Here is a 16,913-nt window from a genome sequence, read left to right as displayed (position 1 = left end):
CAGATTATCTTCAAGCTTTTGCAATAACACACATCTTACACATCATAGTTACACATTACAACATAACACTCTGTGGGAGAACACTTTATGCCAGTATCTCAATATGACTTAATCGACGAAAATTTAATTGGTTTGGAACACATACCGATATGACTAGATGATCCATTAAATAGAACCAACTGCGAAGTCAACTGGATATGAAGATTGATAGTTCACAAAAAAGTTCGAAAAAAATCAAGCATCCAGCTGAAAACATATCTGAATGGATCTATCTATGATATGATGAATGATAATTTCAAATATATTTCATTGTTACATTTTAAAGACATTGCCAATCACAAAGCAAACACCTTTTTTCAATACTTTAAAATAAATTGTTCAAATTTCCCCCCTTAAACTTTACTGAACTATCAAATTTCCTTAAACCCCCTTAAGGCATCAAAGTGGTTGTATTCAATTTAATGCAAACGAGTTCATTAACTTTTTTCACTCAGCCACTCTATAACACCCCGTCCATTAAGCTTTGGTAACCAATTCTTTAAAAAAAAAAATAAATGAATAAAGTGAAAGTCACAATTAATTGTTTAAATTGTTAAATTGCCCATAAAGTCCATCGAATTAATTTGCAATTCACACCCAACTCCCACTATCATCCCCCTGAATAACTTCATTAAATCCTGCTAAAAAGTTTGCAGGCTTTTTCAAAAAATTCCAAAATTGAAACACAAAATCACTACAAAATAAGTGTCACTGACACTGGAGGAGAGCCAACCAACCAACCAACAACATATGTATGCATGTTGTTGATGTTAATAATAATGATGAGGATGATGTTGTTGAGGTTGTTTTTTGTTTTTGTTGCTAGAACAGGAGCACAGGAGCTCAGTAGCTTTTTATGTGCCTGTATGTATGTATGGGTTCAGGATTGTATTGAAAACTTTGTTCTTTCTCTCTTGATGACAGTTGGTTTTTGTGGTTGACTCTAAATGACTGTCATGCACATTTAAAGTAGAGTTGCACAACAACGACAACAACAAAACTGCAAGTTGCTGTCATTGGTTTTTTTTGAGGTTTTTTTTCTGAATTTTTTTTTGTTTGTTTTTGTCACTTTAACTAATTTGTTTATAACGAAGCTTTAATCAAACTGCTGAGGTGAGTGTGTGCAAATCACGTGCTTTAAGTCTGTTTTGTTGTAGTTGTTGTGTTTTTTTAAATACCCGTTTTATTTTAATGTTAAGTTTGTATGTATGAGTAAATGAAATAGAGTAGATATTAGGCTGGCACTTATTTTGCACATGTTTGGATTTTCGTTGCTGATTACTGGAATCCCAAATTAATTTCACATATCTTACTACTATGGTTCCATTCAGTGACCCTTGAACTACCATTTCCATATGGAGTCATATCCGATGCCTATTCTTAATTTCCATAATGGCCACAAATTCTCTCCAGATTTATTTAAAAAAAAACTAAAATTTATTGGAATCTTGATATTAAGATCGGTTCAAATATCCCTGTATTATTTCAAATCAATAAGTTTGTCATTCCGTTTGTAATTTCCACAATATAATTATCCGACCCTATAAAATATATCTGTGAACTTTTGACAAAACAACTTAAGTGGAATTTTCAAATTTTTCAGTAGAGCGCAAAAACTGTTGAATTTATCGATCAATATTTTATTATTTGTCCTTAAAGAACTTTATTATTTGTCTCAAAGAATTATACAATGGATAGATAATAAAATAATTATAGATACATTCAACAGTTTTTGCGAATTAAGTTGTTTTGTCAAAAACAAATCAACAACAACTCCAAATAAGTTGAATTGTTTTTTATGATATCTCAGAAACTAATATTCGTAAGAAGAAGCAGATTAGTGTAAACGGAGCGTTTTGAAAAGTTAGTTTTATTATAAAAAAACTAAGATCTTATCTCGACTTAGGATGTTTTGTCCAAACTCCACAGATATATATTCTGGATCCTTATAGATAGCGGAGTCTGTCTGTCTGATGTATGACGATTCATACTTCAATATCTCCGGAATTCTTTACGCTCGGAAGAGAAAATCGGTCCACAAATGGCTGAGATATAAGGAAGAAAACCAGGATTTTTGACCTATATCTGGATTTTTTTTCCATTACTCCTCTTACACGATTTGTTGCAGTTGTTTTCGCACGGTTGCACTGTCCTAGATCTTGGAGTATATTGGTTCTCCATGTATTCTTTGGGCGACCACGGCTTCTTGAACCTTGAGGGTTCCACTCTAGCGCCATCCTTGTTATACTGTCAGGATTCTTTCTGATAGTATGGCCGATCCACCTCCATTTCCTACGTTTTATTTGTGTTAGTATGGGTTCCTCGTTGGTGAGGTTCCAGAGAGCCGTATTGCTGATGTTGTTTGGCCAGAATATTCTGCATATGATTCTGAGGCACTTGTTAATGAATACCTGTAGTTTTTGCGTGATGGTGTTCGATACTAACCAAGTTTCACTTCCGTACAGCAGAGTAGACTTTACACGTGCTTTGAATATTCTAAGTTTGTTACGCCATTCTAGAGATTGTTCTATTATAATGCGTAGATTGTTGGCCTGATCTACGCAGCTCCTGTTTGGCCGGAAACTTGCATGTTCATCACGTAGAATGTTCTCCATTTTAATTTGAAGCCTTCCCTGTATTATGACTGCTAGTATCTTGTATATGGTGTTAAGCAGATGATGCCATTCTTCCAAGTTAGAGGTAGCCTTTCCTCCTCCCAGACTGATGTGATGTGTGGTCGTAGAAGTTCAACTGTGGTTTCGATGTCAAGCCGAAAAATTTCAGCTTGTAAACCATCTACACCTGCTGCCCTGTTATTTCTTAACTTCCCGATGGCCTCCTTAATCTCACTTATATTGCGGGGCTGCTTGATATTCTTAGGATATTTTCTGCATGGCTGTTGTCTTCAATTTCGTTGTATTTAGTAGTTGCATCCGATGTGATGTTACTAATTTCATCGAAATGTTCTCTCCATCTTTGTGTATGTGCATCATTGTTTGTTAATAGCGCACCGCTACGATCAGCGACTGGTTGGTTCCTGTTACACTTTCGATTGGTGAGACAGTTTATCGTCTGGTGTAGTTTTCTCATGTTGTTCTGGCTAGACGCTTCTTCTGCCGACATTGCAAGCCGTTCGAGGAACTTTTTTTTGTCTCTTCTTGCAGCTTGCTTTGCCAGTAGTTGGTACTGCTGTCTCAAAGTGTTGTTGTTGTTTAACTGCAGCTTGAGTTCCCTTCTTTGAGAAACTAGGTTCCAAGTGTCGTCTGATATCCAAGCCTTTCTTTGTGGTTGCGCTATATCCAATGTTTCTTCTGTGACTTGGTTATATGTAGCTGTGATATCTTCCCATGAGTGGTGTAGGTTTATTGGTAGCTGTTCACGAATTTTAGCCGCTAGCGTGTTCTTAGTATCGTTGTTTTGGAGTTGTTGTAGGTAGAGCCGTTTTCGTCTTGTGTGCCTGGTTGTTCTTCTTTGCCATTACAGTTTGATCTTGATTTTTATACATTTATGCCCTTAACCCTGTGTGTCCACTTAGAATACGTACCATCATTTTAACCTCGGACTTTCTCATTTTGTGGTTCTACGCACTGTTTCATTATTCCAAGCGGCCTTATGGGATTCACTTGCCCATATTTTTAATCCGTGTTTTCAATGTAGAACCTCGTTTTATCCCCCAACAGTATAGCAACGAATTCCTACGGGTATTTGCTCAAATGTTCCATTTGTCCATGATATTCTATCTGAGTGTTTCAAAGCTCCCGATATATTATATGTCTGGTATGCGATCGGACACGTCCGATGCTTGTGTATAGCCTTCCAATGTGTCCAGTATACATTGATGACGTGTCCTATAACGCCTTTGATCAGTTCGTCTAAAGTTAAGAGCCGTTCGGCTGTATGTGCCGCCTCATATCTTATATATGTTTCAATAGGAGGAATATCTAGCAACGTTTCCAGACCCTTTCTTGGTTGACGTAGTGCTCATGGCCCCACCTATACCCAAGCAGCATGTACGCTGAACTCCACTTTGTGTCCAAAGAAGTCCACCAGATTATTGAAGCATAAGCTAGAATTGGTATAATCACGCTTTTATAAAGCGAGTGTGTCATAGTAGGACTAAGGTCCCATTAAAGATTTAAAAATTTATTTTTATTTTTCGACGAAATTTGAAATAAAATGTTTAACCTCTAAACGTTATCCGATTTTGTTGACATTTTCAGCATTTGGTTTATAGATGACGGAGAACAATTTCGGACCTTGGGAGCATCGAAAATCGTAAAAGTGCAAGTTAAGGAAGACCCTAATATACACGAATCTGTCTGTGTATGCGAGTGCTTTGTATAATTTTTGTTTTTACCCTTAATTACAAAGTTTTAAATATGTTTGCGTTAGAGTGTATCTGTGTGAAAGAGTTTTTTTGTTTACATTTTTATTTCACCTGACTGACTGGCTGACTGAATGAGTGCGAGTGTGTGTTTGTAGTTCTTTTACTGCTATTTTTGTTGGCGTTTAAAATGAAACAATAAGTTGTGATTAATTTGAATTGTTTGAATATTTAACCGCCTGTTTGTTTGTGCCTCTGTCAGTCAGTTGACACACAAAAAAGTCAGGTGCTTTAAACATCTAAGCAAATATATTTGTATACGTTCCTATCTGAACGTATCGTTTTCATCATTAATTTATTTATTTTCATGTTTATTTGTTTGCTGGTTATTGTTGCTGGTGATGATGATGATGATAATGTTGTTTCATTTAAGTAGATTTTGTGTTCATATTGTTTGTACGTTTTTATTTCTTTTTTTAAGTTTATTCTTTTCGGAAGCAAAACACTTACTTTACTCACTCATAAATTCATATAAAATTTATTCATTTTGTTTTGTAAATGTTTTACAAAATAATTTGTAACAGGTTTTATTCATTAAAGAATTTGTCAAAATTAAACACATACACTTAAATGCACACAGATACACACACACCAGTGTTCACATCAACATTGATTATGGAAATTTAAATGAAGTTGTTATAATTTATGTTTACAATATTGTTTAATCAATTTAATTTATTTTATTTTTTATTTACATATGTTTGAGTTAATGTTTTTTTAAATATTATTGGTTAAAGTTTAAATAAAAATTTTAATTGCAAATTAAAATGTTAAAGAAATTTTCAAAGTTTGCGAAGAGGCTACTGCAATTTTAAATGTAAAAACAAAATTCGCACCAAATGCTTGTACTAGGGTTAAAACAAGTTGTAAAGCTAGTGTGCAAAATAAAATTTCTACTGAAATTTTTATAAAAAAAAAAAATCAAATGACATTAGCATTAAAATGACGATCGGTCCTTAATTGGACGTACCTCCTATATAAGGCCCACTTCCGAAAATTACTTTCGCGATCTTCAACATAAACAAGTTTCATATACCTCTTTTATGACGATCGATCTATAGTTGGTCGTAGGTTTCATATAAGCTCCACTTCCGAAAATTACTTTAACTTCACAATTTCAGTATCCAAATAAAATTTAGCCTTTAAAAATTTTATATTTTATACACAAATCATGCCACCAATTAAATTACGATCAGTCCATCGATCTTCCGAAAATCAAAAATGCATAAATATTTTACAATTTTTGATATCGATATAAAATTTAACTCAAATAAGTTTTATTTACACAGAAATCATGCTACAAAATTTTTTAACGATGGGTCAATAATCATACTTAAAAAGGGAATAAATCTCTAAAAATGTATAATAATGACTAGCAGACCCGGTGCGCTTCGCCACCCCAATTAGAAGAATGAAATAGTACTATTAAGTCTCCCTTTGTGAATCTAATTGTAAATGTCTAATTTCATATTTCTGGGTCCATTATTATAGAAAATGCAAAAGAAAGTTACCACTAAAGTCAACTTTTGTGAATTCAAATTCATTTAAAATCATGTGTGCCTAAAATTATTATAAAATATTCAAAAAGTACCATTGCAATAAACAAATAGTACCATTGATTATCACTTCTGAATTCGCATTCACTAAACCATCAATTTTGAATTTTAAATTTGTATAGCCTTTCCTATATTATCAACTAATTTTGTTTCTATAACAATTAATATTTAAAAATTATCACAAAACCCAAAAATAAAACGAAACCGCGGTAAAGTACCATTAGAATATATAAAAAGTACCAAAAAGCCCCCACTTGTGGTTTCCCACTCACTCCCATATAAGCTTAATTTCATGGTTTTAGGTTAATTGGTGAAGAAATTACAAAAAGTAACATTCGAATATAGAAAAAGTACCAAAAAGTCTATCCCTAGAATTCTCACTCACTTTAGAACATATACGATTAATATCATGTTTCTAAGTTCATTGTTATAAAAAATTCAAAAAAGTACCATTAGAATAAAGAAAAAGTACCAAAAACTCTCCCCCTGGAATTCTCACTCACTTTAGAACATATACGATTAATTTCATATTTTTATGGCCATTATTACAGAAAATTCAAAAAGTACCGCTACAATATACAAAAAGTACCAAAAATCAGGCACTTGTGGATTCCCACTCACTCCGGTCCATATAAGGTTCATTGGTGAAGAAATTACAAAAAGTACCATTCGAATAGAGAAAAAGTACCAAAAAGTCTCCCCCTAGAATTCTCATTGACTTAGGACCGTGTATGCTTAATTTCATGTTTCTAAGTCCATTGTTATACAAAATTAAAAAAAGTACCATTATAATAAAGAAAAAGTACCATGAAGTATCCGCTAAATTTTCAATCACATAGGACCATATACGCTTAATTACATATTTCTAGGTCCAAGTACCATTATAATATAGAAAAAGTACCAAAAAGTCCAAGTACCATTATAATATAGAAAAAGTACCAAAAAGCAGTCACTTGTAGATGCCCACCCACTCTGGCCCATGTAAGCTTTATTTCATGTTTCTAGGTTCATTGGTGAAGAAATTACAAAAAGTACCATTCGATTAAAAAAAAGTACCAAAAATCTCTCCCTAGAATTCTCACTGACTTAGGACCGTGTATGCTTAATTTCATGTTTCTAAGTCCATTGTTATAGAAAATTAAAAAAAAGTACCATTATAATAAAAAAAAGTACCATGAAGTATCCGCTTGAATTTTCACTCACATAGGACCATATACGCTTAATTTCATGTTTCTAGGTCCTTTATTGTAGAAAATTCAAAAAGTACCATTATAATATAGAAAAAGTACCAAAAAGCAACCACTTGTGGATTCCCACCCACTCGGGCCCATGTAAGCTTTATTTCATGTTTCTAGGTTCATTGGTGAAGAAATTACAAAAAGTACCATTCGATTAAAGAAAAAGTACCAAAAAGTCTCCCCCTAGAATTCCCACTTACTTAGGACCATATATGCTTAGTTTCATGTTTCTAAGTTCATTGTTATAGAAAATTCAAAAAAGTACCATTAGAATAAACAAAAAGTACCAAAAACCCCACAATTGTGGTTTCCCACTCACTCGGTTCCATATAAGCTTTATTTCATGTTTCTAGGTTCATTGGTGAAAAAATTACAAAAAGTACCAAACGAATAAAGAAAAAGTACCAAAAACTCTCCCCCTAGAATTCTCACTTACTTAGGACCATATATGCTTAATTTCATGTTTCTAAGTCCATAGTTATAGAAAATTCAAAAAAGTACCATTTGAATATAGAAAAAGTACCAAAAAACCCACACTTGTGGTTTCCTACTCACTCGGTTTATATATAAGTTCTATTTTATGTTTCTAGGTTCATTGGTGAAGAAATTACAAAAAGTACCATTCGAATAAAGAAAAAGTACCAAAAAGTCTCCCCCTAGAATTCTCACTCACTTAGGACCATATATGTTTAATTTCATGTTTCTAAGTCCATTGTTATAGAAATTTCAAAAAAGTACCATTAGAAGAACAAAAAAGTACCTATAGTTCTGTTCACACATTTTGGTACCTAAATATTATACCCTATGCCTAACACAAACTTCACTCAGATACAAATCAGCTAACTTTAATGTCGATAAGTGCAATAATTTAAAATATTAAAAAAGTACCATTAGGAGAAAAGTACCAATTTCCCTTTTCTTCCTCGAACACCCCTCAACCTTTAAAAATATTCCATTTTGCCAAAATTGTTTATGCTACAGACATGTCTCAAAATATTAAAATCTGTGTTAATGTGCCCAAGAAAAAATATGTTTTAAAAAAGTACCAAACTGTTTACCCGGATTTGGCACAATATACACCTTGGCATTCGAGTTCCAAATAACACCCTGTTAGTTAATTTTTGTATGGATCCAGGAACCAGTGTTAAAAAAATTATCAAAATTGGCTTAATAATTTCAATAAAATGTATTTTTCCGATTTTATCCCCTTTTTGGTACCTTTTTTATCCCCATTGCTTTGGTCAAATAAATTTCTGTATCGTGGTGGGAGCTCATAATAAAATATTCGTATGTCTATGTCAAATTATAGAAAAACATATTTTATGAAAAAGTACCAAAAATAAACACAATTTTTATCCCTTAAGGGTTCGAATTTCCAAAAAGTACCAAACTTATATTTTTTATTTTTTGTTAATTAAAGAATACGATTTAAAATTTGTTTCTATGTTTATTGGTTTAAAAGATACATAGGGTGCAAAAAAGTACCAAAATACAGTTTTTACCCGTTTTCTCCCCTAAAAGTTTCGAATATCCAAAAAGTACGAAACACCTGTCAGCTTATTTTTTAAATGGAGTAACATGCTATTTTAAGTTTTTTTGTATCTTTATTAGTTTTGAAGATATAAGGTTACCGAATTTACCCGTTTTTACCCCCTAAACGTTCGAATTTCCAAAAATCCCTTCTTATCGGATCGTTTTGGGGAGGGAGGAACCCACAGATAAAATTTCGTGATTCTAGCTTCAGCCGTTTGGGCTGTGCGATGATGAATCAGTCAGTCATTCAGTCAGTCAGTCAGTCAGTCAGTCAGTAACGTTACTCTTTTATATATATAGATAAACAACTTTATACAGATGAGTTCAGTGATATCCAAAATCGTACTAGAAAATTTTAAGGAAGATCATAGCTCCCACTTGGGCACACACTTACCACTAAAAACGATTGATCGATAAGAGAATTTAGCTTTATTGAATGGCAAAGTAAAGCAAAGCAGAAACTTACTATAGGAACTTGGAATGTCCGAAGTCTTTTTCGAAAGCTAAACAGCACCATCAGCGAAATCAACCGACTTCGAATAGACATATTAGGTGTCACCGAAATATGGTGGACGGAATGCGGTGAATTTAGATCAGAAAACGTTACGGTGTACCACTCAGGGAACCAGAGGGGGATCCACAGAAAATGATCATTGTTAAAAATCACGTGTCACGGGTTACTAGATAAACGATATTGTACTCGAGTAACTAGATAAACGATATTGTACTCGAGTAACAAAATGCTCAACATACCCAGGAGCAGATGTTCCACCAGATCATAATCGCTTAGTTTCAAATATTCGCACTAAACTCTCAGTTATTCGGTAGAAGAAAGCTCGACCCAGAATTAATATCGAGAAACTTAATGATACGACAATTAAAAACGAAATCCAGGACCGAATTAATACTCAACTGGAAGATATAAACGAAGATGCCATGTATAATTTGTGGAACAATGTTAAAAACACCTTGGGAAATCGACGAGATTCGAGAGCTACGGAAAGAAAGAAGTAAACATACAAATAAGGATTATGAGAAATACTGGGAGATAAACAAACTAAAGGAAGTTGCCGGGGTGTATAGGAAAATATCGCCTACAATTCTAGTTGAAATCTGTAGTGAAACTGTATTCGATTTGCAGGGTAGAAGACATATTTGAAAGGATTATGTAACAAAGCTTTTCACTGATAATGGAAGATCGGGAGCACCAATAACAAGATACGAACTGGAATATGCTATCAAATCCTTAAAAGATAAAGAAGCAACAGGTCCAGACGAAGTCCCCTCTGAAGTTTTGAGGCTAATAGACAGCAATAAAGTACAACTTCTAGTCAAAATATTCAATCATATATATGTACGTCATGGGTCTTTATCAAGAAGATTGGCTAAAATCAACATTCATCGCCATACCAAAGAAAAGTAATACAAATAAGTGCAATGAATACAGACTAATTATTCACAAAAGGATTTACACCGAACGCGAATTTGCTATTGGAGAATCGCAATTTCGATTCAGAGAATGTATGGATTATTCTGTGTTCAAATATTAATTCAGAACTGTCGAGATGTCCAGAAAGATGTTTTCATGTGTTTTGTCAAACATAACAAACTATTGGAAATTCTAACCTCTATTGGAATACATGAAAAAGAAATACGCTGCCTGTGGAAAAGAATCTGACCAAATTGCCATCTCAAGAGGATTCACACAGGGTCTGAATCTGCTTCCTTTGAAATATTTACCACAGAGCTGCCTTGGATCTTTAGAGTATGTTCGGCTCTCGGTAGGCTAACGCCTTATTTTTATAAAGTAAATGTAACGGATGCAATTAAATGTGATGAATTAATTGGCTCTATATGTTAGGACTAGCTAATGAGAACAATCCGCCGAGATAAATACTTCGGATCTGGTCGGCTAACGACTAATTATTTGTAAATACGGCTTATGGATGCAATACAAAGATATAAATTCTTCAGCTAATGAATACAGTCTGACGATATAAAGGCTTCGGCTTTCGGTCGGCTAGCGAATATTTGTTTGTAAATACAGCCTATGGTTGCAATCCGAGGAGATAAATTATTCAACTCTCGCCGGCTAACTATAACTTATTGGCTATAATAGCTAATGAGTACAATCCGACGAGATAAATGCTTCTGCTCACGGTCGGCTAACGACTAATTATTCGTAAACACAGCCTATGGATGCAATCCGAGAATATAAATAAATCAACTATCATCGGCTAACTACAACTTATTGACTATACTAGCTAAAGAGTACAATCCGCCGAGATAAATGCTTCGGTTCTCGTTAACTACGGTATTGATACGAAGTAAGAATTTAGTATAAGTAGATCGGGACTTCGATTCACGCCCCCTTGTTCATGTTATTCTATGTCTTATATTAAAATTCAAATAAACTATTTGGGAATTATTAACAACAATATCATCTTTATATATATAATTTTTCTGTTCGTGTGTTAGTAACTCCTCCTTAACGGCTGGTCCGATTTTTATGGAATTTTGAGTGGGTCCCTGGATGGGTTAGATTCACAATATACCTATAATTATGTAAATGGGCGTGGCACCTCCCATACGAAGTATAAATTTTATTATTGCGATTGCTGATAAATGACCAGTATTACCTATCAAAAAAAAGAACGGAAAACTTCATAATTGGGACAAATATTGAGAAACAATAAATACAAAATTTTATAACGAATCCTTAAAGAAAAAATTAAAGGAAGACGTGGTAGAGGCTGAAGAGAAACATCATGGACTGGACAGATCGCTAAGAATCGAAGTCTTACCATTTTAACATAACAAAAAATCACTAATATCCGAATAACGTATGAGTAAATAAAGAAGAATAAAATGGCTTACCCCCATTTTCTTTCTCAATATCTGGTTATCGTTTTTCGTAACGATAAGCCTCCAGTTAACAGTTTTTTTTTGTATGAGAACTGTCAGTTTATCGTCACGATAAAAAATAACCAGAGATTTAGAAAATGGGGGTTAGAGTCTAAGAACAGTTTTAAAAGAAATCAGTTTTTGCTCATATAGTCGGGTATTATATGATCGGGCTTGACCGACTATACTTTCTTTCTTGTTTATCTATTATATAGCTGCTTACTTTCACATTTTGTTTTTACAGATAACGGCTTCTGTTAGACCTAACTATCAATGAATTACTTAAGTCATTACTTGTAATTTGTTTTAGTGATATATAAATAAAGACAGCAACTGCTTGCGTAAATAGTGAAATGACAGAATTTAACATTTTTACGCAATGACAGTTTTTGCTGGGAGTGTATTCAAAGCACAACTTCCAACTGAAATGCCTTGTAATAACAGCTTAAAACATACTATTTAACAAATTCATACTTAGGGTAGGAAAAGTTAAACCAAATTTTCTGCAACAGCTGTCAGGCTTTTTACACGTTTTGTTTTCCAAAGTTCAATGTCTGGGAACCTTGAAATTTTACTACTCAACACCATATTTTTCAAGTGCAATTTTCTTTTCCCAAACATGTGTTTTCAAAACATTTTGAAAGCTTCATACAAAACTGTCATCAAATAAGAGTAAAAAAGAAAACACAACTAAAAGTTTTGTGAAAAATGTGACACTATAGCCCTGATACATTCTAATTAATGTCATAATTAATGCTAATTAATAGTTCTTTGTTGAAAAAATACAACTTCGTCTCAGCGTCTACTACTTTTAGCAACAGAGACAGCCAATTGAAGTCGTAACAAGTAAGACAGCTATATTCGGCTGTGCCGAATAACAAAGTATACTTTAAGATAAAGATTGAAAACATTTTTTTTTACTAAATAAAACTTTATTAGGGGAAAAAATATGGTTGAAAAAATTTATGACAAAAAAATTTTTGATGAAAAAAAAATTGGCTTAAAATTTTTTTTCTCCCAATTATGAATTATTGTAGGTCCGAATTACTATGGAGTTATATACGTCGTTAGAAAGGACTTTGAAATATCTATCATTAGATATCCATATTGTCTATATTAATGACTTAGTAATCCAGATATATATAAAAACAAAAAATAGGTCAATAATCAAGGTCGTTGGGGTTTTTTCTTTATATCTCAGCCATTTGTGGGCCGATTTTCTTGAATTTAAACAGCTACTGAACCGGGACTATAGCGGATATATTAGTATATGAATCATGTATGTAAGTTATTTGGAGCCATCGGAAAGTAGATTTCAACATACAGACGGACATGACTATATCAAGTCAGCTATCTACAATGATCCAGAATATATACTTTATGGGGTCGCAAATGAAAAATTTTGAAATTACAAATGGAATGACAAACTTATATATAACCTTATCACACATAATGAAGGGTATACAAATCAATAAACGAGAATTAAGTATTTGTTTAAAGGTCCGTCCGCATGTCCGTCCGTCCGTCCATCCATATATCTGTAGATATGTTTTTGAAAACAAAATATTTGTGTTAATTTTTAGCAAATTTCGTCTGTATAAATTTTCTCCCTTTTTTTGTTAAAACAAGAACAACAACAACAATCACACACAAAATAAATAACAATAAATATAATTTACACGAATTAAACATTTAAAAAATCAACAAATCAGATCAGATCTCAATCGATGTGAATGAAAGAAAAAAAAAATAAATGAGGAATTAAATGAATTTATTTCACTGTTAAATTGTGGCTACAATTTAGTCATAAAATTGAATTGAATTGAAATCGTACATAACGGAACCTCAGCAACAAAAAAAAAATATCATTATTAATAATTTTTATTTTTTTACTTTAAATAAATTTAAACAGAAAAAAAATTCAAATAAAAAAGAATATTAATTTAAATAAAATAAAATGTACATTGTAAGTGTTGTGAGAGATTAAGTGAAAATGCTTTTATTATAATAAAATTATTAAAACAAATCCTATTAAAATTACAAATATAAAAAAAAATTAACAAAACAAACCATAAACCTTTTTTGTATTGAAGAACAATTTAAACGTTCGTCATTTATTTATTTTAATATTAAACATTTTAATTAAAATTTATGTTTATGACAAGTTCTGTGCTGGTTTTTTGTTTAACAAATATTAATATTAAATAAAAAATATAAAATTTTATTTTTTCATTTCATATTTGATGTCCTGCAGCAACATAAAAATATGAATGAAATTTCGGAAAATGTACCAAATGGTTCAACAGTACCGGGCGGCGGTGGTGGTGGTGGTGTTGGCAGTGTCAGTAGTGGGGGAGCCAGTGTTAATAACACTGGCCTTCCCATCGTCAGTGATTTAAACACAAATGGCACTTATAAAAATAGCATTGTTATCGATAATCAACCCAAGAGACGTGTTAGTATTGCTTCAGATCCTGCTGCTGAGGGTCGTCATGTAGGCGGTTATGATAATCCAGCGTTTGAACAAAATCCTAGAAGAAAAATTTCACAGGTGAGTTAACTGAAAATAAATCTAGTGGATATTTGAGGCGTGAGGCTTCCCCTGTAATACCTTTCTGGCGTCTTATAATTTTTATACCCAACACAAAAAAATATTAGTCGTAGTCCTTATAACATTTTAAAACGATCTAAATATGTTCGTTCGCCTGTTAGTTGAAATTACGATAGGTCCAAGAGGGAAGCTCTTAAGGGGAAAAAAATTTAGCCAAGTATTCATTAATGATGATTGTCCCTCCGTCTAAAATGAAAATTTGGGAAAAAATACTCGTAGTTATTGCTAATAGTTAACGTATGTTTATAAAGATTATATATATGTCAATGTCTGAGATATATCAGTACAACCTCGTTTTTTTAACCTGTTTTTGACCTACACAAATCTGGATTACTAAGTCATATACCGACTTTTTTTCACCAAAAAAATTTTTTTCATAACATTTTATTCACTAATGAATTTAAAAATACAAGTAAGAGAGCTATATTCATTCGGCTGTGTCGAATCTTATATACCCTTCGGCAAATTATACTTCAGAATAAAAATTTTAAATATTTTTAGGTAAACAAAATTTATTTTTTTTTCAATGTTCTTTTAATTTTTTGGAAAAAAAAAATTTTCGAATTGTTTTTTTTAAATTTAAAATTTTTTTTTTATATTTAGCGAAAAAAAATTTTGGTGAAAAAAAAATTCGGGTTAAAAATATTTCTTTCCGATTTTGACCCATTGTAGGTCCAACTTACTATGGTCTTATATATGTCGTTGCAAAGGTCTTTGAAATATCTATCATTAGATATCCATATTGTCTATATTAATGACTTAGTAATCCATATATATGTAGGTCAGAAATAGGTCAAAAATCGAGTTGTCCTGGTTTTTTTCTTATATCTCAGTCATTTGTTGATAAAATTTTGTTCACTAATAAATTAAAAAAAAAAATTTTAAACGATCGCTTTACAAATTCATATCGTTATAACTAGTGAAGCTTTAAAAAAAATTAAGACGTGAAGAAACAAGAAATTATAGAGACCGAATTAATTTTTCATGATTACAAAACTTTAAACAAAAAAAAATTTTAAATGAAAAAAATTTAAAAATTAATTTTAAAAAAGCCATAAAATTTTGTCACAAAAAAAATTAAAAAAAAAATTTTTAAATGAAAATTAAAAAAAAAAATTTGGAATAAATTTTTTTCCATTTTTATTTTGCGGCTCATTTTAACACATTCTATTTAGCTAAGCAAAGTGATAAGACAGAAATGCAAAGATGATTAAATGCTTTGTGGAACACTTTGCACACTCACTTTGCAGGAGAGCCCAAAAACTTTGCAAAAAGAGCAAAGACTTTGCACAAATTTTCTTAGAGCAAAGTGAGATTTGCAAAGAATATTGAGGAACAGAAACACTTTCCCAAAAATGAGATTTAATAAGTGCAAATTGAAAAGTTGATAATTTCTTTGTGGAATAGGGCCCAGATGGGTGGTACATCAGCTCTACGTAACCTTGATCTGTTTTAAGTTACTGTAAGTTGCCTTGCGAGCGTGTTCCTGAGTTTTTCTAAATTTATTCATGATCAAAGGCTAGATGTGCCTGGGGATGTTCCATGAGCTCCCGTCATGGCTGTAACAATTTTGGATTGTGGCCTCTGTATGAGATCTATACTGGTATTGCTAGCTGTTTCCAATAATTGGATTCCTTATGTCCAAATTTGCTTTAAAACTTTGTTATAAGGGATGACTTTGCAGTTAATTCTTAATTTTGATTGACGGTCAATTAGAAGCTTTTAGTTTCATGTGGAGCCGCTTGGCTTCTATGTGCCGACGCCAAGTAAGGCGTCTATATAAGTGAATCCCGAATAAGTAACGTAATTAGACTGTGTGATGTTCCCATTGCTTAGAGTCACTGGTGGACAACTTCATCTTCTAAGTGAAAACGTTGCTCTTGAACACTTCCCTGAGGAACACCTGCATTGGTCGAATAATCGCCGCACTTTATCCTAAACAAGCGATCCGATAGATAAGACTCTGGTCTCTCTACAGTTACAGTTGCTCAAATGTTCGGTGATGCTCACGGAATCCGAATTGATGATCTGGGAAAATGTTTTGACTATTTAAGAATGTTAAAATGTTTCCTTGGATTATTTGCTTAAATAGTTTAGACAAAATCCTTTCCTGGTATCGGTATCATTATAATTTAGGAGAATTTCCAATAATTCCAATAAAGCTCATAGAGACAAAATTGCATTGAACAATACTCTGGTTTCCAATCATGGAAGGTGTAATTAAATCATAACCTGGAGATTTTTTTGATTAATTCAGAATCTGTTTTCTCCGCAACTACAAAATTATTTGTTGTGGAGGGTTTGGATGGAACAGATTACTTAAATGTTCAGCGAAAACTATGGCCGATACACTATTTATGATAGATTTCATTCCAAATAAGAAAAGTATACAAACTAAATTTCAATGCAATATCTTCTACGAGTCCAATTTTTTTTGCTTAAAAATCGCTATTTTGCTTCCTAGAAATAAAGTTTCTTAAGGAACTTAGAATGCAGCTTTGAGGGCCGCAGTGGTTTGTTTCATATCTGCATAGAACTGGGTCTTAATAATACTCCACAAGAAAAAGTTTAACGCGGTCAAATCGCACGATCTCGGTGGCCAGTTCCCATCCACGTGTGATAATCATGCCCTCAAATCGCTTGTGCAG

At 32.6% G+C, this 16,913-nt stretch overlaps 1 protein-coding gene across 2 annotated transcripts in view; it reads left to right on the top strand.

The window, feature by feature from the left end:
- Nha1 (Na[+]/H[+] hydrogen antiporter 1) overlaps positions 1–16,913 on the top strand; it is a 59,983-nt gene that overhangs the window by 20,168 nt on the left and 22,902 nt on the right. Inside the window, exons 1-2 of one of the 2 annotated variants that reach the window (XM_065499711.1) lie at positions 13,464–13,620; positions 13,909–14,205. In XM_065499711.1, the coding sequence (XP_065355783.1) occupies positions 13,612–13,620; positions 13,909–14,205 (306 nt within the window). In that variant the 5' untranslated portion in view covers positions 13,464–13,611. Of the gene's footprint in view, positions 1–13,463; positions 13,621–13,908; positions 14,206–16,913 lie in introns of those variants that run through there. The other variant, XM_065499712.1, reaches the window with a different exon arrangement.

The sequence above is a fragment of the Calliphora vicina genome, chromosome 2, assembly GCF_958450345.1.
Source record: "Calliphora vicina chromosome 2, idCalVici1.1, whole genome shotgun sequence".
Taxonomy (NCBI): Eukaryota; Metazoa; Arthropoda; class Insecta; order Diptera; family Calliphoridae; genus Calliphora; species Calliphora vicina.
Note: the sequence above shows the minus strand (reverse complement) of the source record. Positions and strands in the feature narration are given on the sequence as shown.